The sequence below is a fragment of the Pleurodeles waltl genome, chromosome 6, assembly GCF_031143425.1.
Source record: "Pleurodeles waltl isolate 20211129_DDA chromosome 6, aPleWal1.hap1.20221129, whole genome shotgun sequence".
In the NCBI taxonomy this organism is placed as follows: Eukaryota; Metazoa; Chordata; class Amphibia; order Caudata; family Salamandridae; genus Pleurodeles; species Pleurodeles waltl.
Genome location: NC_090445.1, coordinates 211,625,987 through 211,647,234, shown reverse-complemented (window position 1 = coordinate 211,647,234; position 21,248 = coordinate 211,625,987). Strand labels below are relative to the sequence as shown.

Below are 21,248 nucleotides of genomic sequence, written 5' to 3'. Positions count from 1 at the left end.
ACTCTGACCTTTGTGACTTCGCTCAGTCTATGCTGTCACACCCTGGGATCCTGGAGTAAACGTTTTCCATTTCCATCACTGACTGGCACTGCAGATAACAGACTGCCCAACAATTACAGAGCTGGGCATAACCACGGCAAGGGAGCCCCTGTGTCACAAGTGTCGATAACAGTAGTCCTAGTTTTGTCCCTTTGAGCAGCACTTCAGTCAATACAAAATTACCAGCTTTTAAGGTTTTTTGTTTTTTTTAAATGCTTGGTGATTTTTTTAAGTTTTAATTTTCCACAAACTATTCCAGGAGTGGAGTGTGAATAGTAATAGCCTCCTCGTCCACCAAATGTACTGCTGTTACTGTAGGACCAGAGTTACAATAGATAGTTTGGGCCTCAGAGAACCTGCCACGCCCACTACTATTCTAAGGGTGCAGGCAAAAACTGACAGAACCAATCAGATGGTAGTGCAAGCTCGCAAAGTACTGCTCAAATCAGTGAAACTAAAAATAAGTCCTGTATTATAGGCCATTTGGCACTTCTCGCATACAACAGTGAGAACACACTGAAGAACATGGTAGCATCGGCACAATCTCTCAGGGGCACTAGAGCAACTCACAAAGCTCACTGTTGTACCTGAAGCACATCACATCATCGTCACACAAGTGATGTAGGTGAGGCACTGGAAAGTGAACCAAAGCTTGAATCTGGTGCCAGAGGTGACAGCAGAGGTTTTCTTGTGATGGGAACTGCACTGCATGGGGAAAGTGGATCAGTACGGTTTTAGCAGGTCCCCATTGTGTTAGAGAAGTGTGAACGTTTGGACATTCACAAATAGGCAACTCCCTATTGCGCAGGTGGATGGGGAGACCATGTCAGTCCCTGGATATAAACCACTATGCAGACAGTTCAGCTTAGGGCTGGAAAGAATGCAACAGATATATTTTTTCTGTGCAACTCGTAGATACCAAGTCATAACATTTATTTAAACCTCCCTTTCAGTAAACCTGTTAGCAAACGGTTGATTTGGCTTTAGCACTTTTTCTCTAAGTAGTTGTTGTTCTCTCTCCAGATGTCTATATTATTCTTGGGACTCACTGTGTGTGACTGTCCAGAACTGTCAGCCTCTTCGAAAAGGTTTTTGAACGTGCATGTGCTGTGCCCAGGGGGGCATGCCATCCCAGCAGAGAGGGCAGTGTGGGTTCAGATGAGACAGAGAGAAAGTGAGGAAGCTTGTGAGCTGAAGGAGGCAGGGAACGGAGAAGGGTGAGTGCTAAGATGCTCCTGGGGAAGCGTCAGAACAGAAAGGGCGGGGAGCAGAGAGAGGGAATTGTATGAGCACAGCGGACAGGAAAAACGATCTGTGGCTTGCTCCAATCTTAAAACGGATCAAATTGCATATATATAGTAAGCGTATAAGTCAACTACCTTCCCTCCCACCTGTTATTCATCCTAATTATATAGCACTCACTGTATGACAGTTTCTGTCCATTGTACATCAGGCCAAGCCTGTCTCTTATGATGGACCACGTTACCCCATGTCACTGCGCATAGGGCTTCCATTTTTTCACACCAATATTTGCTATCAGGTATGTTAGTCTATTGGAATCAATGAAATACATTAGGCCGGTGCAGTTCCCGCGAGAACAAGGAATGACATGGAGAGGTAATCAGTCACTATAAGAGAGTACTTGACACCCCCATGAAAGTGCGCGTAACCTTACTCAATCACCCTTCTACTGTGCCAATGGCCCGTGGCCCTTTAGGGAGGAGACCAATGCTTCCCACCCCGTATTAATGTCTTAAAATCAGATTACTTTGTTACCATAACGGACGAGAGTCTTTGGGGTAAGCTGTCCGAAACTTAGAAACCACTAATGTCCTGTGCCATGGATTCCAGTCTCGAGGGGCCCCGTAGCCTGACCTCCCGTCCCCACGGGGCCCCAATCTCCTGCTTTCTGATATCACTTAGGATGCTGTAGTCTCACTTCCGGCCTCGAGCAACGGTGCCGGATGTTTAGCTTCCACCCCGTGTAAGGATTTGAAGCTGGCGCGCGTCGTACGCGCTGTTGAAATAGTCGCAGAAATTTGGCGTCGCTAGAGAAAATCGTATTCTGCGCATGTGCCCTTCAAGAACTTCTGCCAAGAGCTCGTGTGTGTTCAGACGGAAGGCGTTCTAGCTATGGAAAACTGAAAGGAAACGGCAGGGGGCGCTCTGAGATTGAAAGAACTTTTTTCCGTCGGCGCTCATAGCTGTTGACGTTAGTAGTTCTCTTCTCGTAGAATTGTAGCTAGGGTGGCCAGCTTTTCATTATCAATCCGAAGGGCACCTTACAGGGCCTTGGCATGGGGTGAAGAAGTGTGTGTGTGTGTGGTGGTGTTGTCTATAAAGGGGCGTGGCCATTGTAATTGATGGCGTGTCTTCAACACAATAAACTACAGTTCTGTGATTCCCATAGTGTGCGGGCTACCGGTATTTTCATTCTTTGCCATTGCACCCAGAAATAAAAGTCAACAATTGACATACACCTAAAACCACCCAGGTCTATTGATTTTGTCAATGGGTGTTGGCTGTTTAAGATACTTGAGTAATAATTTTGTTTTAAATAATACTGAAAAGGTTTCACTTTTGAAATTGTGAGACTGAATTAAACAGCGAGGCGGTGATACTTCAGAGTATCTCAGTCACTCCTGTTATGTTCACTCATTGTTAAACATGTGTGCCCTTTATCTCTCCACATGTAATCCATCCATGTTACAACTCGTCACTTCCCGATTCTATAGCAAGACCGGAGACTTCGGATTATGCTTTCTCTTGCTTTACTGAGAAAATCACAGCAGCCAATCAGTGTTAAACATTTAAAAAAACTACGTATCCCAACATGCCCATTTGTCCATAACATGGCCAATCCCAGGCCTCCTTCGTCCTCCCTCTTTCTTTGCTGCTTGCAGCCAGAGATTAGTACCCAACATTTCACTGTCATAATTGATCTGTTTTTTAAGCGTGTTTATTGATTACATGTATGACCGTGGAGCGGGAGCAGGGTTCGAAACAGCACTTCACTAAGGACTCTGTTCCTTCCTGTATCCACTCTCTACATGCTTCGAACGCCTTTTCTGTGACGAGGTTTCTCCCTCGGATCGGTGTTCACGATCGCGTGCTTCTGGCATTAGTGTTCACTAAGATCACGCGGAGATCACCCGCTGGGCTCTGAGAGTGTAGCTGGCCTCTTGTTGAGGCCAGGTGAGCGCTGGACTGAGAGGCTAGTCCTCTATCTCTTTCTAAACGAGCGCATGTGTGAAACAAACTCCGAAGTCCTTTTCACTCTGAGTTTTGTTTCGTTGCAGCGTGTCATGTATCTCCCTGTCAAAAACCTCATGAACGCCAGGTGGGGCGCATAAACGATTAAAAGGCTCTGCCTTAGGGGAATTTTATGTGCAGGCGCTCCCTCCACTCTGATTTGGGTCGTTTTGAAAGTTATGCTCTCTGTGGTGATTAGGACTTTTCTGCTGTATTTTTCCTGCAAGGGCTGTTTCCAACCCTCTTTGAACTCATCCCTCTCCTTTTGTGATAAAATGTCGTACTACGGCAAAGAAGACACATTTTATCAGGATGAACCTGAGATTCCATATGAAAATCAAATGGAGGAGAGACTAGTACAGGCCCTGGGTCACCATGTACATGACTCTGTTAACCAGGCTCTAATAAAAGCTTTAAAGCCTTTCACTCAACCCCTAGTGAGGTTTAGCCAAAGAGAACTGATGGGAAGGACCCCCCTCTGAGACACGGGTTTAGGATAACCAATCTTGTGACATGGGCCTTGCTCACAGAACCTCAATGGGGACTGCTTCCTCATCTGAAATTTTAGCGCAAATGGCCACTTTGGTCCTAAAAGACCAAAAATACGGGCATGGGGACACCTTGCAATCTCAGAAAATGTTTCCTATCCTCTCAGCACCACACACGGAGGCATCCCAAACCTCTGCTTCCCAATCCTCTGATTCAGACAGAGCATTGGATGAACCCAAACAACCGACTAGCTGCAAGTGCAAGTCTCATCATACCACCGAGGAGACAGTGGGTCGGAAGAATTTATTTTTCAGACCTGAAAATATTATCCACCCAAGATCCACAGAATGGGTACCCTCTATGGAGGTGGCGCACTATGTGCAAGAGCGAATCCGTAAAGGTTAGGCAAGGTGGCAGATACCCCAGAGTTGGACCCTAGTATGGCCACTTTCCTCAAAAAGTTTGCTAAAGACCCAAAGAAGGGCCTGGAACGAGCCTGGAGAGGTTGCCAGGACAAATTATTGGATTTAGCAAAGCCCATCACAAACATTTTGGAATTGGCAGTTCAAGTAAAAGAGGCCAACACGCCACTGAACCTGAAGCAATGTTGCAATGGGTGCCTATTGTTGCTGTAGCTTCTGTTGTAGTGTATCAACTTAGAACTAGCATAATCCGAAGCCTCCGGTCCTGCCATAGAATAAAACATTTTCTAGGTATTGCGTCAAAAAATATCAATTCTATTAAGGACACAGAGGCGAGGATTATCCCACCCTTTTGAAGATAATAATTATTGATTGTGTTCATAATTAAGATATTACTGTTATAACTAATGCATGATGATTCCATATGTATTATTGTGATGCCCACCCATGTTTAGATTAATAGTCAATAGCAGATTATTAGCACTGTTTCCTTTCATTAATAGGCTCGGATAATAAGGGTGCATGAGTACCAGGAGAGATGCTAGCAGCGTGGAACATACACCAGGGTTCAGTTGGTGGCTTCATTTCGTTTTCTTCGTTGGAGTTGAAAGAATCCAGTTCTTGGAGTGCAGGTTATCTTGACTGGTTATTGCAAAGAGAGAGGAAGGACTAAGGAGGCAGAGACATTTATATGGAGAGCAGGCCTGGGATTGGGCATGTTATGGACTACTGGGAATGTTGGGATACATAGTTTTTTAAATGTTTAACACTGATTTGCTGCTGTGATTTTCTCAGTAAAGAAAGAAAAAGCATAATCCTCGCCTCCGTGTCCTTAATAGAATTGAAAATTCTTGACGCAATAGCTAGAAATTGTTTTATTCTGCACCCTCTTTTCACTCTCTCCTGAATGCACTTCCTCAGTCTCCTTCATTTCATCACCATCACCTCCAAACACTCAACACACCCGCTCACCTGTGGGCACAGCATTTTCTTTTACTTTTTTAATGTTTTGGCAGCTGTGTACCTACTTCACACACATATGCACAGGATCACAATTGGAACCGGAATACAAGACAGTTATTCTATGCGCTCTGCAGAGAGGCCAAGGATTAAATGGCCACGTGTTCTGAACACCTTCTGACCCACTGACAGGCACTCTAAAAACCTTACACTGCCTTCAGCCTCATCAGCAGAGTGCTGAATCCTGGCCTGTTATAAACATCGAAAAGCAGCTCAGTTCAAAGTGTTCCCTATTCGAGAGTAGTATGCTGCATGAAAAATCATACAGAAATACAACATCCTGTAAATAGCTGACAGTCTTAGGGACAGCAAAACTAAGTAAAACAAATAAAATATAAATGGGGTTGATGTGGATTAGTATAATGTTCCTAACATTCTTTGTTCAGAAATTGATCAGTGAAATTGTGAATATTTTATTTGCACGATTAATAAAAACCATTGCAGTCAGCATAAGAAAGTTAAAAATAGAGTGCTGACAATTCAGAAAATGCCCTGAACTGTAAGACTAAAAAGACGATAATTCCAAAGACACATATTGAATATGTATATATATCAAAAGACCCAAAGGTAAGTTTAAAAAACAGCAGGGCAGTAATGGCAGCATAGTGCTAATGCTACAATGTGTGTTATCAGGGCACCAGAGAGCAGGAGGGAGAATAAACCATCTTGGATCCCTAACAAGGCTGAAAGTTCGGCTCGCTGTTTTATTATGCTCATCCAGAGCCGCCTAGCAGCAAAAGAGTAAAAATCATTGGCAAATTAAAATGCAGTGAAAGTTGATCATACAGTAAGGCACTTGAAGAAAAGGAGTAAGTCCGACCTGGGGCGAACATTGTTAGGATACTAGATTCAAACTTCCTTCTTGATGAATTAATGCATCCTTCAGGAGATGATCAGCTTATAATATAACTTTTGCAAAACATGCCATGTGTTGAGGTGTCATCCCTTTTACACAAAACAGGATTGTGTGGTGGCAAGTCCTAATGCCATTGGCGTTTAAGATGTTTCTGAAGTAAATTTTTCGCCAGGTAATCAGAGCAGGGCATATGCAAAGAAGTAATTAAGCTGCCTTCTGACTATGGTATAGTTTGGAGATGTGGCCTATCCACTGATCCTCTGACACTGTGTTGCTTAGGACATCCACGGCGCCTTGCTCCAGTTGATTAATAATGGACCAAAGCAGCTTGCTAGTCTTTCCTTTACAAGCCTCCACAATTTTGATCCGCCCCTGGTCCATGTGGGCTTGCTTAGCGTCCCATAATGCTTTCTTATATTTCTTTCTTAATTCTAGGATGGAGCCAAAATGGTTGCTTTCCGAGTGTTGAAGCTTTAGGAGTCTGGCTGCTTTATTAGGTTGTTGCCTTTGTTGCTTTAGGGACTGCATTTACCATCATTTTCTATCTCGTCTGGTAGTCTGCCATTGGTGGGGGCCCAGCTGTTTACTTAGAGATGTCAACATTGCCTCCCAGTTGCTGATTATGTCCACTGTGCCTTTTGAGCTGTTAGTAGGCTAGCTTTCCATGAATCATCATTTTCCATCCATGTGTTCGGACATTTTTGTCGTAGCAAATGGCTTCCTGGGTCCTGTTCTCCAATCTTTTTCATATAATCTGCATATTCATTGTTATTCGAAATTATCATAATTTGTAGGTGATGGTCACTTTTCACATCTCACCTCTATGCAAAATCTTGTATGTGCTTAAAGATGACCATAGAGGCAAAGGTGTAATCCAGAGTGGATGCTGATTTCTTTGATTTATGAGTCTGGTTCATCGGAAAGTCTTTAGGGAATTGGCCATTCAGGACCCTCAGCCCTAATACCTCTATGACTCATACAAGAGGGTGATCACATTTATCAATGGACATGAAGTGTGATACCCAAACTCTGATCCTGGGCACCTTCTCTACTACTTTGCTTGCTATGATTGGCCATGTCTACATTAAAGTCTCCTGTGATAAGCCAGGGAGAGTCCACATAAGAAGCTCTTAATGTTAGTAATTCATTTTCAGTTATGTTTAGAAGGCGTTGTTTTTGAGCCCTGGTAGGTTTGATGTAAATATTTATTATTATTATGGCTGTGCATGTCAAGCGCAGTAACCAATTTTCGATGATGATGATGGCCACTAACATATGGGCTGCCTTCAAACCAAGGCTCCTTGCATTGAAGACTTTGCTGGTTGTTATGTAAGTTGAAAGACCTCCTTTTAGGTGACCTTTAGATTTTACTTTTACTGCTGGACTTGATAATTCTATTCCTGGAACGCAGCTAGAGGATTTTCAGCTTCTTGTCAGGTTTCCTGTGGACATATGTCAAAGTCTTGCAGAAAATATTCCAGATTTTGATATTGAACAAATTTACTGGCCATCACAGTGTTCCAAGAAATTAAATTTGTGTTCCAAGAAATTAAATTTGTGTTGCCAAGCTTGCATTTGGGTGTGATTTGATGAGTCTGGATTTTCTTAGAGTTACTATTGTGGGCCTGTCCCTAAGGATAGCACCTGTGTCAGGACTGGAGGTGGGCAGATTCTCTCCTGGGGACACCATCAATTTGCAGGCTGTCTTTCTTACAGTATCTTGTCGATGGGGGTGATTGACCCTGGGTGATGGTGACTGAGAGCTCACTTGGCACCGTGACGAAGGCCGATGTTGCGCCTTTGGTGCGGTGCAAGACTGACCTCCTGTTGTCTGCCTTGGAGTTTGTTGTGAAGACGCCGTTTATTTTGTTTACCATTTGCGGGTTGAGGGAAGATGTATATTTCACTATTTTGGCTTTCTTTAACTCTGTTCCCCAGTGTTCATGTACTTCAGTTTTGGACAGTATAGTAACTGCACAATCTCAGTCTTACCGAAGCAAACCTCTGTGTTCTCATTTAGATCCCCATTTTCTGGGGTTATGAAGGCTACGTATTCTAGGTCTTTGCTCTTTACCTGTTCTAAGCCCTAGACTGCGTTACAAATTCTCACCAGGTTACCCCCGTTGAGAACATCTCAGGAGCCCTGTGAGCAGTACTTGGGCGAAAGATGAGGCTCTGAGCACCCATGTCTTTTAGAGTCAACAAGTGATTAGATACATTCTGTTGGCTACTTGGGGCGTGCAGTGTAGATGTAATCACAGCATCAATGGCATTTTTCGATCCGCTGTAGTGAGCACTGGATTGGCGGTTGTAATATACTCGCTCAGCTGATAACCCATTAGAGTTTCACAGGGCCACGTGGGCCTTGGTACCTGAGATTGTGTTTCAGTAGTAGTGGGGTCTCTTGGGTCTCCTCTTATTCCCTCCAGGGCCCCCCAGGGATAAGATGTCTGGGTGATGGCCTCATGGGTGCGAGTGACTAAACAGTCAGAGCTACAGAGGAGACAGTGCATCTCTCAACTTATCTGATAAGCACAATTATAAGTAAAGTAAAACACTATAAATATTGAACAATATGGTCCCCATTACGAGCCTGGCAGTCACTAGAGCGCCAGACTCGTGGCTAGCGGTTGGACTTCCACCAATGGGGCGGCCCGGGCGCCATATTTCAATCATGGCGGTCGAGCCGTTGTGGGACCGCCAGCTCAGCCATGACCAGTGGTCTGGCAGTAGGTAGCGATCCTAATCCGCCAGGGCAGCACTGCCCTGGGAATTACGACCTCGTTCATTAGGGTGCAGGGGGCCCCAGGGAGGCCCTTTATTTACTGATAGTGTTAAGGTAGAGATGATATATATATCAATAATTTGAAAAATTTTACTATATTATTGTGTGTCAAATATCTAAGGAAAATGTTACAAACAGTCTAACGATCAACACTTTCTGAAGAAATTAATACATTTTTAAAAATATTTTAAGTTAATAAATAAACATAAGTTTTCAAGAAACAATTAAAAAACAGATAATTTACAAAACCTAAATGTTTACAGGAGCAGTAAAAATGAGAGCAAGGAAGAAACATTTTTAATTTAAAAATTTCTTGATTTACAAACGATTTTAAAGGTTTTGACATAGAAATTCAGAAAAACAATGTTATCATTAAAAATGGGTGATTTATCCAAGAACTGGAATATACCAGTTGAAACCTGATAAAAGGTAAGCTTTAAATGGTCAATATGTATATTTTCCAAAAATGAAACTAATAACTTACAAAGTCACATGCAGCTAACTACATAAATAACACAATTTCTGTGTTATGCAGGCACCTGTATAACCTTTTTAGTATACAGGAGCAAGGAAAAAGAAAGTAAAGGATAGAAGATTAATCTTTTAAGAGTATATTTTGCAACTGTGTTTTCCTACAGATTACACAAAAATGATCAAAACAGCAATAAAAAATATTTACAAACAAAACTGATTGTTTTCTACCTAAAAGTGAAAAGAAGGTAAGCAACGGTACTATACAGTCCAAACACAACAACAGAAATAATAATTATACAGTATTACATTCTACATTTTTTCTTTATATAGAGTATAGGTTAAAAATTTAGAACATACCTACCTAAAAGGGGAAACCAGCTACTAAAACATGAAGCATGTCTTGGTTGTAAGGAGGGACACACTGAATACAGGGCTCATTGGAGCTGTATTAATTATTTATCTGCCTGATGTAGAGGAAGAGTGGTTACTCCGTGTATCTTTACTGAAAGATCCTCAGAGCATAGTGTCACTGCAATTAAATGTTAGAGAAAGTGTTCAACAAATAAAAAACTTGCAAACCTATGGGGCAGTGTTAAGGGAGGTATCCAGAGGTATCCCAGCACAGATTGTAGGATAAATGCCTGCAATCCCCAGTTTAAAAAGAATAATAAAAAAGACAGGCAAGTAAGGTTCATTCCCCCAGCCCAAAAACTTTGAAATTATTTCCATTATTAAAAATATATATTCTTATTCACAGACTCAAGGTTTTTTCACTTTTCTCAGGCGATTGGAAAAAAACACAATTAACTGGGGACTTCATAACTAATAGTAAGCTACAATGTGAAATAAGAAAATTAACTGTGTTAGTTTTTATTCCTCGTCAATATGTATATGATTTCTACACAGCAATTATACAATGAGAATATTATTCACAAAGATGACATTATTTCAAAGAAACATGTATTGCACATGTAAATAGGTCATGTCTAGGAACAGTTCCATGGTTTCAGATTGACTAGTGGAACTGCTACCTGTTTTGTTTGGAAGGGGAGCAAAAACTAACAATATAATAGAGGGTTCGCAGAGCTGGTATGTCACACCTCCACTTTCTACAGTTTCCTGGAAATTTTCAAATAGGGTGTAAAGTTTCCAGCAGGTGTGGCAAGCCCAATCTTTTAGTGGTAGTCTGCAGTCCATAGTCACCAAAAAAACTTCAAAGAAGTAAATGAATGACTGCTTCGGAAATGCGGCTGAATAGTTTACCCAGAAAACATAGCATATATACTACACTATCAACATTATTAACATATACTTACACCATAAATGTAGCCATTATTTCCTGCCTTGCTATAAAATACATTTTCTTTTGCTCATTTGCAAACTCGTCAAAAATATATATCTTTATATCCCTACCTGGAGCAGACTTCTTTCTTCAAGTGGTGGCATTTTAAAGTCCTTTGACCATCATTTCATAGTAACCCGAATGATAAATCCAAAATACAGCATTGAAAGCATTAAATATCTGAAAAATACAATAAGCAATTTTGCCTTCCAATTAAGAAAAAGCTCCATGAAAGCAGTAGTCCAGGATCCACAGTGTTACCATTAAAAACCTGAAGATATGTGGAATAAATGCATCATATACAAGGAGAAAAAGCTAGCAGGTTGGGTAATTAAGTCCGGTTTAGCACACCCAACACCCACCTACACTCCAAATCAAAGCGTCAATCATCCAAGTGTTTGTATTTCATTAAAAAAAACTAAAAGAATAAGAGTAAAAAAAGTAGGGGGAAAAGTACACTTTACGTATTGCTCTAAAAGAAGGAAAAATGCTCAAAAATATGTGCCCCTAGAAGTAACCTTTACTACTAAACATAAATCACAAATAATCAGCTTCCTACCTGGCCCACACCGCAGCTTCCCTCCATCCTCAACTGTGATGCTCTGCAGACTAAACAAAGAAACGAAAAAACAATGAAAACATAAATGAATCGCCTCTTCCCCGCAAGTGGGACGCTCATCTAGGCCCTAGACTACAGGCCCCAGTATACATAATGGCAGGTGCCGTCTGCTTGCCCGCACTTGCAGCTCACTATCTGGCGCATAAACTAATCTCCTTTTCCCGGCAGCGCGGGATGCTCACCTTGACCCTGAACTACGGACCCCAGCATTCACGGGAGGAGGCGCCCGCTTGCCCTCACTTGCAGTGCATCATCGGGCGTATAAATTAATTGCCTCTTCCCCGCATCGCGGGACACGCCTGGGCAAAACCTGGGCCTAGGGCGAGCCCATCTGAGCCCAGAGGAGGCTGGGCTTGGCCACCCCCCCAAAACATATTGCCTAAGGACGTGGCGTATTGGTACTCTATTACTTTTTTTCATTTATGCGATGAGTTATGTCTTTTTCATGGCTTGAGGCCAGGTAGTCAGTAGTTGGGCCACATGAAAGTGTTTCCTCTTTAGCCTTCTTTCCTTTTTGGGTTTGGCTGGATGCTCCCAGCTCGAGGGATGAGCTGTAGATTTAATATGTCTTACAAGCATTGAAGAAAATCAACAGTATGTGTAAAAGAAAGGTCACCGAGGGACCATCAGGCACATCTAAGCCCAAGAAAAAAAAAAAAAATCTTTCAGGAAATAATTGTGTAATGGACAACATAGACAATATTATTGTCCAATGTGTGGACATTCTTAACACCCTTCTCCCCCGTCATTGGAGGGGCTGTCCCTGCACGCCACTCCACTGATTGGCTAAGTTCAAAAGCGTGACCCCCCAAGGTTTGAGAAAGTGAAAGCCAAGATCCGTGCAAAGCGCGAACCCCAAAGCAAACTTTCTCAAACAACCCCTGCAAATTTGTGTGATTCAGAGGTTCAGTCACTTGGCCCGGAAGGTTCTGCCATTGAGGGTTTCAATCGTTTTTGCACATTATACATCGACGAAGCAATTGGTGAAGGGGAGGGTACTAACCTCACGCAGAGTAATCAGGGCGAGTACTGAGACACCCAGAAGGTAGAGTTTAATGGCTACTATTGCTGAGCTGAGGGAAGAAGTGGGTGCCCTTAAGAAAGTCATAACAGGTTTGGAGAAAAATGTTGGGGAGGTGGGAGCCCAAAACTCAATTGTAAAAGCAAGTGAGCGTGGGAGTGAAAAGGCCAAAGATGCACTAATCTGCTTAGAAACTATGTCATCTGCCTCTGTTGCATCTATTTCCCAAACCTGATCCCGATCTAAGAATGAGCGCCAATCCCCCTTCCCGACCCTTTTCCCAAAACCCTTGGGGAATGCAAATGTCTGCCTTTGGTGTGGGGAAGTCAAGGACAGAAGTCCAGCCTGGGAATATTAAAGATCTGATGAGTATAGAAGGATGGCACTGAGGAATGTGGACCTAGGCCCAAGGTGCTGTGCCCTGGAGTCTGCTCTAATTAATTATCCCCAATCCCTGTACCCAAGGAGGATGGTTCTTAATTGGATCTGTACCCGAACCCCACCTAACAAAGACAAAGTCACAGTCTACCTATCCCAGGTTCCAAAGATGGCGGAAGGGGTAAAGGAAGAAAAGGACTCCCTAATAAATAAGGTCACACACTGGTTCAGGGGACGTTGGCAATGTTTGTCGCTCATTAGGAGCAATATAATGGATGTAGAGAGATTCTCCGCCCTGGGGTCCCATGGACTGCAGTAAGGGTCATCTTGCAAGTATAAAGATCTGGTGGAGGGTGTGATGGCGATGAATGCACAAACAATATCAAATACAAACACCAAAATGCAGCTTAAATACAAATTTCATGTAGTGCCCGATCACAAGGTTGCATCCCAGTAATTAGTGAAGCCCAGGACGAGCAAGAGATTCATAGCTTACTTAAGACCAGCACAGTTGATTGGGAATGTAAAGTAGCCCTAGGTCATTCAGAATTGGTGATTCCTCTGGGGAGAAACATCAAGATATTGAGGAAGGGCTGTCAGCTGTACCCCTGACTGTCACAAGTGGAGAACTGGGTTTTGTTCCAAGAGGCATTGTTAGAGCCTCTAGTTCCTGCAGGGTAACTGGCAGTGAAACCAAAGGGACTACGAGTGACAGTAATAATGTGAGGAGGGTGCCTAGTACAGGGGAAGCAAATAATTCAACTGAAGTCCCATCAGACTGCTTAAAAATTCTCTCTTGGAATGTAGCAGGGATCAGCAAGAAACTGCCCGAACTAGACTGGGAACTTTTTGTTGATGCCTCTGATGTCTACCTATTTCAAGAAATGTGGTGCCCAGCCCCCATACACAGGAATGGGTTCATCTCTTATTGTAATAATGTGGTCCAGCTTGGTAGAGGCACTCTCCAGAGGGATAGCGATTTGGGTCAAGACAACGTTGTGTTGTAAATGCCATCTCAGCAGCATTGACTCACAGGATATACTGGCAATCAGACTAGCCTTGCCCTCTGGAACTAGTCTGATTATAATTAATGTCTATAATTGGGCGGAAGACTGACATGCTGAGATCCTGGCGTTAAAAGAGGTAGAGGGTGTGCTTAGGGATTTACCTGCTGAAGGTGTCTTTTTGCTGGTGTGTGTGATTTTAATACAAACTTCGAGTCAATGGTGGTATCTCCCAATGATGTAACCTCAGACCAAGGTAATCTGTGGAGGATCACGCGCCTAGACCTTACTGGTGTGAGGTGGTCCTCTAGGGCAGCTCCACTGTTAGCATTAACCTTTAATTATGATCTTAGAGCAGCAAATGGAAGGAGGGCAGTGTTACTTTTCATTTTACCAGACCTGGCCAATCTAGCTGGATTTTTTTTTCTTCAGTGGGGCTTGATCTCTGGCTACTACTGAAGGACATGGCTGTTTTGGATAGAATAAACAGCGATGTTAATGGCTTGTCTTTGTCTTTTAAGGGTGGCATGAATGAGAAGCAATTGAGCAAATGTAGTAAGTGTGTAAGGAATGTCCTACAGTCAAATAATGGTAAAACAATCCGGTGGGAATGGGTGTCCAAACACCCTGAGGCTTTAGAAAAAGCCCTCACATTGGTCAAGCTGGAAGATGAAAAACTACACGCACTCCCACAGAGTAGAGTTTATTAGGTTGGCTTAAGAATCATGGAAGCTTTTATGTCAAGATTAGAGACCTCCTAGCACAAGAGAAAAGAACTGGCACCTCTAATTTTAGAGAGGTGTCCTGGTACAATAAACCTTGCAGGGAGGAGAAAGGGGATTTGCTAAGGGCAGTTAAATCAAAGTATAGGTCTTACTGGGTAAGATATAGAGCAGTAAATAAACGTGAACTCGCTATAGCAAAGAGAGAGTGGGAAAATAGTATGTGGGAAAACCTGTATTCAGTAATGTCGACTAAGGTTACTAGATCTTTCTAGGAACTTGTCTCAGATTGTGCCGCAGGCTCCAAAAGGGATCTTGAATTTTTCATTCAGCCACATGAATGGGGTTCCCACTTTGTTAGTATATATTCTTGTATTGATGAGTCAGGAAGGGAACGTGAGCATCTCCCTGATGTTTTTGATCTTGGCTAACCAAGCCATCTGGAATTTGAGTTCAGTGAAACAGTGGTGGCTATAAAATCTTGCCATGCATTTAAAGCCCCATGCCCAGATATGATATGACCTCTATTTGGCCGACCCGGAAGTATGGAGACCAAACATTAATCTAATTCCCAATGCTATTCTGCAGGGAATGGAGACTCCTTACTCCTAGAAGCTGGCCGAGATTATCCCACAACATAAAAAAGGGCTGTGTAACGAAGCAGCTAACTACAGACCAATTAGTTTGATAGATGCATTGCAGAAGCTTTTTTGTAAACAGGTACTAGCCCACTTCCAAACTCAGCTGCAAGCTAGTAATGTATTGCCAGATCTCCAGGCTGGTTTCCGAAGTAACATCAGTACAATAGATTAAGTGGTTTGTTTTAATTGCATTTTTTGGAATACAGCAGTGATTGGCTGAAGCAAGCTTTATGTTGCTTTTGTCGTCCTCCGTGATGCTTTTGATTAGTATCAAGGAGCAAATTGCGGAGGGAGCCGAAAAGAATGGCCATACCAGTGAACTTGCTAAATATTTTAATATGGCTGCATTCAGGAAACCGTGCCAGAGTTAGATGGTGGGGACTAGGCCAGCTGACGGACCCCTTTAGGATTAATTGCAGAGTCAGACAACGCTGTATCCTTGCACCAACCCTGTTTTCCTTGTATATCAATGGAGTAGTTTATTGTTTGGGTAGAGATACCAAAAGTGGGTGGAAGGTGGGTGCCTGCTTGACTATTTGCAGGTGACAAGCTGCTGATATCCAAATCCTTGCAGGGGTTACAACAGCTGCTAAACAATTTTAATGTTTTTTTGCAGGAAGAGGGGGCTTACGATAAACAGCTCAAAAATAAAATTTAGGGTTTTTAGCTCATCATCCCAAAAAGAAACGGAGGAGAGTGCAAATGCATGTTGGAAATAGTCAAATCGAGCAGTTGTATAGTTTTGATTATTTGGGCATAAGACTAACACCCACCCCAATTGGGACCTGCAACTCCAGAAAGCACATGTATTACTAACCTGTCAAGCTGCTAACATAGAGAAAATTAAAATGAGGACCATCACAAAGAGGGTAGCTCCAGCCCTAGAGATATATAATGTAAATGCCCTGGGAGCAGTTATTTATGGTTCAAAAATTTGGGGTTGTGTGAATACTCAACTATTAGAAATAGCTGAACGTAAGGTTTAAGATCATTATTGGGACTTCCATTGAGTACCCCACTGGTCCCAGTCTTTTTGGACCTAGCCTAAAGGAGAATAGGAGAAAGAGTTGAATACAGAATGTTTGATCTATTGGCATCGGATATGGGCTTCTCCAGCCCTTGAACCTTACCGGGTGGGACTAAGAGATCTTATGGTGCCAGGGAGGGCTTCCAAACTCCTATGGCTGAAATTCATGAAAACCGTTTTGGGTAGACTGGGAATGGAGAGATTTTGTTTATCACCAGACAACCTAACCTCGGTCTCTAAAGCTGGCCTGAAGAGTGCCTTTTGGGCTACCATGGCTGTTCAAAGGGTTACCAGATACTCGGGTACCCTAACCGGGGAGTTTTTGGATCATAAACCCCTCCCCTGTTATGAGCCCACAATTGATTAAATAGTGTCACCTCTTCCACACACACTGTATATGCAGTTTAGGTACAAGTCACTAAAAACAAAGGTATTTTGCAGCAGGTGATCAGCTGCAGCAGCAAGGGACAACCCATTTCCAGTATGTGAGGGATCCCCTGAGTTGCTTACTCATATATTCTTTTTCTACCCCTCGTATGCTTCACCTCGAGCCAAATGGATAGCTCCCATCTGTAGATCTCTGGGAATTAGAAAACACTTGGAGACTTTTAGAATACTTAGCACAGACACAAACAGAGTAAGCATATTCAAACTAATGGCTAGACACTGTGGCCCTCATTACAACTTTTGTAACTGCCGCGCGGCCGCCAGTGCGGCAGCACTTCCACGGTGGCCATCACTACATCCCTGCCGGCCCAGCGGGGATGTTGGCCACAACACGGGGGCCGGCTCCAAATGGAGCCGGCGGTGTTGCGGCGGTGCGACGGGAGCACTTGCACCCGTCGCGCTTTTCACTGTCTGCTAAGCAGACAGTGAAAAGCTCCATGGGGCTGTGGCAGGGGGCCCCTGCACTGCCCATGCCAAAGGCCCTGCGACTCCCCTTTCCGCCAGCCTTATCATGGTGGTTCCTACCGCCATGAAAAGGCTGACGGGAGAGGGACTCTTAACCTCTTCTGTGCCTTGGACGAGATGATCTCGTCCAAGGCTACAGTTCCCCTGTGCCTTGGACGAGATCATCTCGTCCATGGCACAGGGGAACTTGGGGGCGTGCTAGCGCGCCCCCCGTGCACCCCCCTTCCCCCCCCAAGTCGGGGATGGAAGGGGAAGATCTTCCCCTTCCACCCCTGACCCCCCCCGCCCCCCCCCTGTGACGTCAGCGCGCGCGCGCTGATGTGTCACAGGGGCCTCCCTCGTCGCGCTGGAAGCTCTGCTTCCAGCGCGATTGAAAAAGAAATGCAAAAGCATTTCTTTTTCAATCACTTGGGAGGCCCGGAGGGGCTTCAAAGGGAAGGAAAAGTATTTCCTTCCCTTTGAAGTCCCTCCGAGGGTTTCAAAAGCCGGATTGCTTGCAATCCGGCTTTTGAAACCCCACTAGACACCAGGGATTTTTTTTTTTTCTTAGAAATTGACAAAAGGGAGCGACCCCTTGGGCAAGGGTCGCTCCCAGGGGGGGCATTTTTTTGAAAAGGCCTTTTCTGCCCCCCCTGGGGGCAGAAACCTCTAGGCACCAGGGACCATTTTTTTTTTTTTTTTTTTTTGTTTCATTTTTTTTTATTGAGGTGGGGAGCGACCCCTTAGGCAAGGGTCGTTCCCCTTGGGGGAAAATTATATTTTGGCCATTTCTGCCCCCCTTGGGGGCAGATTGGCCTATTTTGATGAGGCCAATCTGCCCCCAAGGGGGGTAGAAACCACTAGACACCAGGGATTTTTTTTATTTTTTATTGTTATTGACAAAAGGGAGCGACCCCTTGGGCAAGGGTCGCTCCCAGGGGGGCATATTTTCGGGAAGGCCTTTTCTGCCCCCCCTGGGGGCAGATCGGCCTACTATTAGGCCGATCTGCCCCCAGGGGGGGCAGAAACCTCTAGGCACCAGGGACCATTTTTTTTTTTTTGTTTCATTTCTTTTTTTTTTTGGTGGGGAGCGACCCCTTAGGCAAGGGTCGCTCCCCTTGGGGGAAAATTATATTTTGCCCATTTCTGCCCCCCTTGGGGGCAGATTGGCCTATTTTGATGAGGCCAATCTGCCCCCAAGGGGGGTAGAAACCACTAGACACCAGGGAGTTTTTTCTTTGCGTGAATTTCACGCAAAGGGAGCGACCACTTAGGCAAGGGTCGCTCCCTGGGGGGGGAGGGGAATTTATTTTAGGCCATTTCTGCCCCCCCGGGGGACAGATCGGCCTATTATTAGGCCGAACTGCCCCAGGGGGGGGGGGGACAGAACACTCTAGGCGCCAGGGCAATTTTTTTTTTGTGTTTTTTTTTTTGTTGTTTCTTTTTTTAGAGATGGGGAGCGACCCATCAGGCAAGGGTCGCTCCCCTGGGGGGGCAAATTGTATTTAGACCATTTCTGCCCCCCTGGGGGCAGATTGGCCAATTTTAGGTCAATCTGCCCCCAAGGGGGCAGAAACCACTAGGCACCGGGGATTTGTTTTTTGGCGCCAATGTCACGCAGGGGGAGCGACCCCGTAGGCAAGGGTCGCTCCCGGGGGGGGGGGGGGGGGTTGGGGGGGCAAATTTATTTTAGGCCATTTCTGCCCCCCCGGGGGACAGATCGGCCTATTATTAGGCCGAACTGCCCCCGGGGGGGGGGGGGCAGAACACTCTAGGCGCCAGGGCAATTTTTTTTTTGTGTTTTTTTTTTTTTTGTTGTTTCTTTTTTTTAGAGATGGGGAGCGACCCATCAGGCAAGGGTCGCTCCCCTGGGGGGGCAAATTGTATTTAGACCATTTCTGCCCCCCTGGGGGCAGATTGGCCAATTTTAGGTCAATCTGCCCCCAAGGGGGCAGAAATCACTAGGCACCGGGGATTTGTTTTTTGGCGCCAATGTCACGCAGGGGGAGCGACCCCGTAGGCAAGGGTCGCTCCCGGGGTGGGGGTGGGGGGTCAAATTTATTTTAGGCCATTTCTGCCCCCCCGGGGGACAGATCGGCCTAATATTAGGCCGAACTGCCCCCGGGGGGGCGCAGAACACTCTAGGCGCCAGGGCAATTTTTTTTTTGTGTTTTTATTTTTTTTGTTGTTTCTTTTTTTAGAGATGGGGAGCGACCCATCAGGCAAGAGTCGCTCCCCTGGGGGGGCAAATTGTATTTAGACCATTTCTGCCCCCCTGGGGGCAGATTGGCCAATTTTAGGTCAATCTGCCCCCAATGGGGCAGAAATCACTAGGCACCGGGGATTTGTTTTTTGGCGCCAATGTCACGCAGGGGGAGCGACCCCGTAGGCAAGGGTCGCTCCCGGGGGGGGGGTGGGGGTTGGGGGGGCAAATTTATTTTAGGCCATTTCTGCCCCCCCGGGGGACAGATCGGCCTATTATTAGGCCGAAGTGCCCCCGGAGGGGGGGGGGCAGAACACTCTAGGCGCCAGGGCAATTTTCTTTTGTGTTTTTTTTTTTTTTATGTTTCTTTTTTTTAGAGATGGGGAGCGACCCATCAGGCAAGGGTCGCTCCCCTGGGGGGGCAAATTGTATTTAGACCATTTCTGCCCCCCTGGGGGCAGATTGGCCAATTTTAGGTCAATCTGCCCCCAAGGGGGCAGAAACCACTAGGCACCGGGGATTTGTTTTTTGGTGCCAATGTCACGCAGGGGGAGCGACCCCGTAGGCAAGGGTCGCTCCCGGGGGGGGTGGGTGTTGGGGGGGCAAATTTATTTTAGGCCATTTCTGCCCCCGGGGGGGGGGCAGAAACCTCTAGGCGCCAGGGGAATTTTTCTTTTTTTTTTTTCTTTGTTTTTTTTTTTAGAGATGGGGAGCGACCCATCAGGCAAAAGTCGCTCCCCTGGGGGACAAATTGTATTTAGGCCATTTCTGCCCCCCTTGGGGGCAGATTGGCTGAGTTTAGGTCAACCTGCCCCCAAGGGGGCAGAAACCACTAGGCACCGGGGATTTGTTTTTTGGTGCCAATGTCACGCAGGGGGAGCGACCCCGTAGGCAAGGGTCGCTCCCGGCGGGGGAGGGTGGGGGTTGGGGGGGCAAATTTATTTTAGGGCATTTCTGCCCCCCCCCCCTGGGGCCGGCTGAGCTACAGGCCAAACACCACAGGTAGGCACCTTGCAAAAAACACCTCTGTTTTCTGTGAAAAAATATGTTGTGTCCACGTTGTGTTTTGGGCCATTTCCTTTTGTGGGCGCTAGGCCTACCCACAGAAGTGATGTACCATTTTTATCGAGAGACTTAGGGGAACGCTGGGTGGAAGGAAATTTGTGGCTCCTCTCAGATTCCAGAACTTTCTGTCACCGAAATGAGAGGAAAAAGTGTTTTTTGGGCCAAATTTTGATGTTTGCAAAGGATTCTGGGTAACATAACCTGGTCAGAGCCCCGCAAGTCACCCCATCTTGGATTCCCCTGGGTTTCTAGTTTTCAAAAATGCACTGGTTTGCTAGGTTTCCTCAGGTGTCGGCTGAGCTACAGGCCAAAATCCACAGGTAGGCACTGCTTTTTATAAAAAAATGTGATGTGTCCACGTTGTGTTTTGGGCCCTTTCCTTTCGTGGGCGCTAGTCCTACCCACACAAGTGAGGTATCATTTTTATCGGGAGACTTGGGGGAACGCTGGGTAGAAGGAAATTTGTGGCTCCTCTCAGATTCCAGAACTTTCTGCCACAGAAATGTGAGTAACATGTGTATTTTTAGCCAAAGTTTGAGGTTTGCAAAGGATTCTGGGTAACAGAACCTGGTCCGAGCCCCGCAAGTCACCCCTTCTTGGATTCCCCTAGGTCTCTAGTTTTCAGAAATGCACAGGTTTGGTAGGTTTCCCTAGGTGCCGGCTGAGCTAGAGGCCAAAATCTACAGGTAGGCACTTCGCAAAAAACACCTCTGTTTTTTTCCAAAATTTAGGATGTGTCCACGTTGCGCTTTGGGGTGTTTCCTGTCGCCGGCACTAGGCCTACCCACGCAAGTGAGGTATCATTTTTATCGGGAGACTTGGGGGAACGCTGGGTGGAAGGAAATTTGTAGCTCCTCTCAGATTCCAGAACTTTCTGCCACAGAAATGTGAGGGACATGTGTTTTTTTAGCCAAATGTTGAGGTTTGCAAAGGATTCTGGGTAACAGAACCTGGTCCGAGCCCCGCAAGTCACCCCTCCTTGGATTCCCCTAGGTCTC

General features: G+C 45.2%; 1 protein-coding gene across 3 annotated transcripts in view; it reads right to left on the bottom strand.

Moving 5' to 3' along the window:
- Positions 1–2,038, bottom strand: part of HROB (homologous recombination factor with OB-fold) — a 168,096-nt gene extending 166,058 nt beyond the window's left edge. Inside the window, exon 1 of one of the 3 annotated variants that reach the window (XM_069237861.1) lies at positions 1,808–2,038. Coding sequence is in view for 1 of the 3 variants with exons in the window: in XM_069237860.1 (XP_069093961.1) it covers positions 1,816–1,818 (3 nt within the window). In the remaining 2 variants the exon portion in view is untranslated. Of the gene's footprint in view, positions 1–626; positions 1,003–1,807 lie in introns of those variants that run through there. The other 2 variants (XM_069237860.1, XM_069237862.1) reach the window with 2 other exon arrangements.
- Between the last annotated feature and the right edge of the window lie 19,210 nt (positions 2,039–21,248).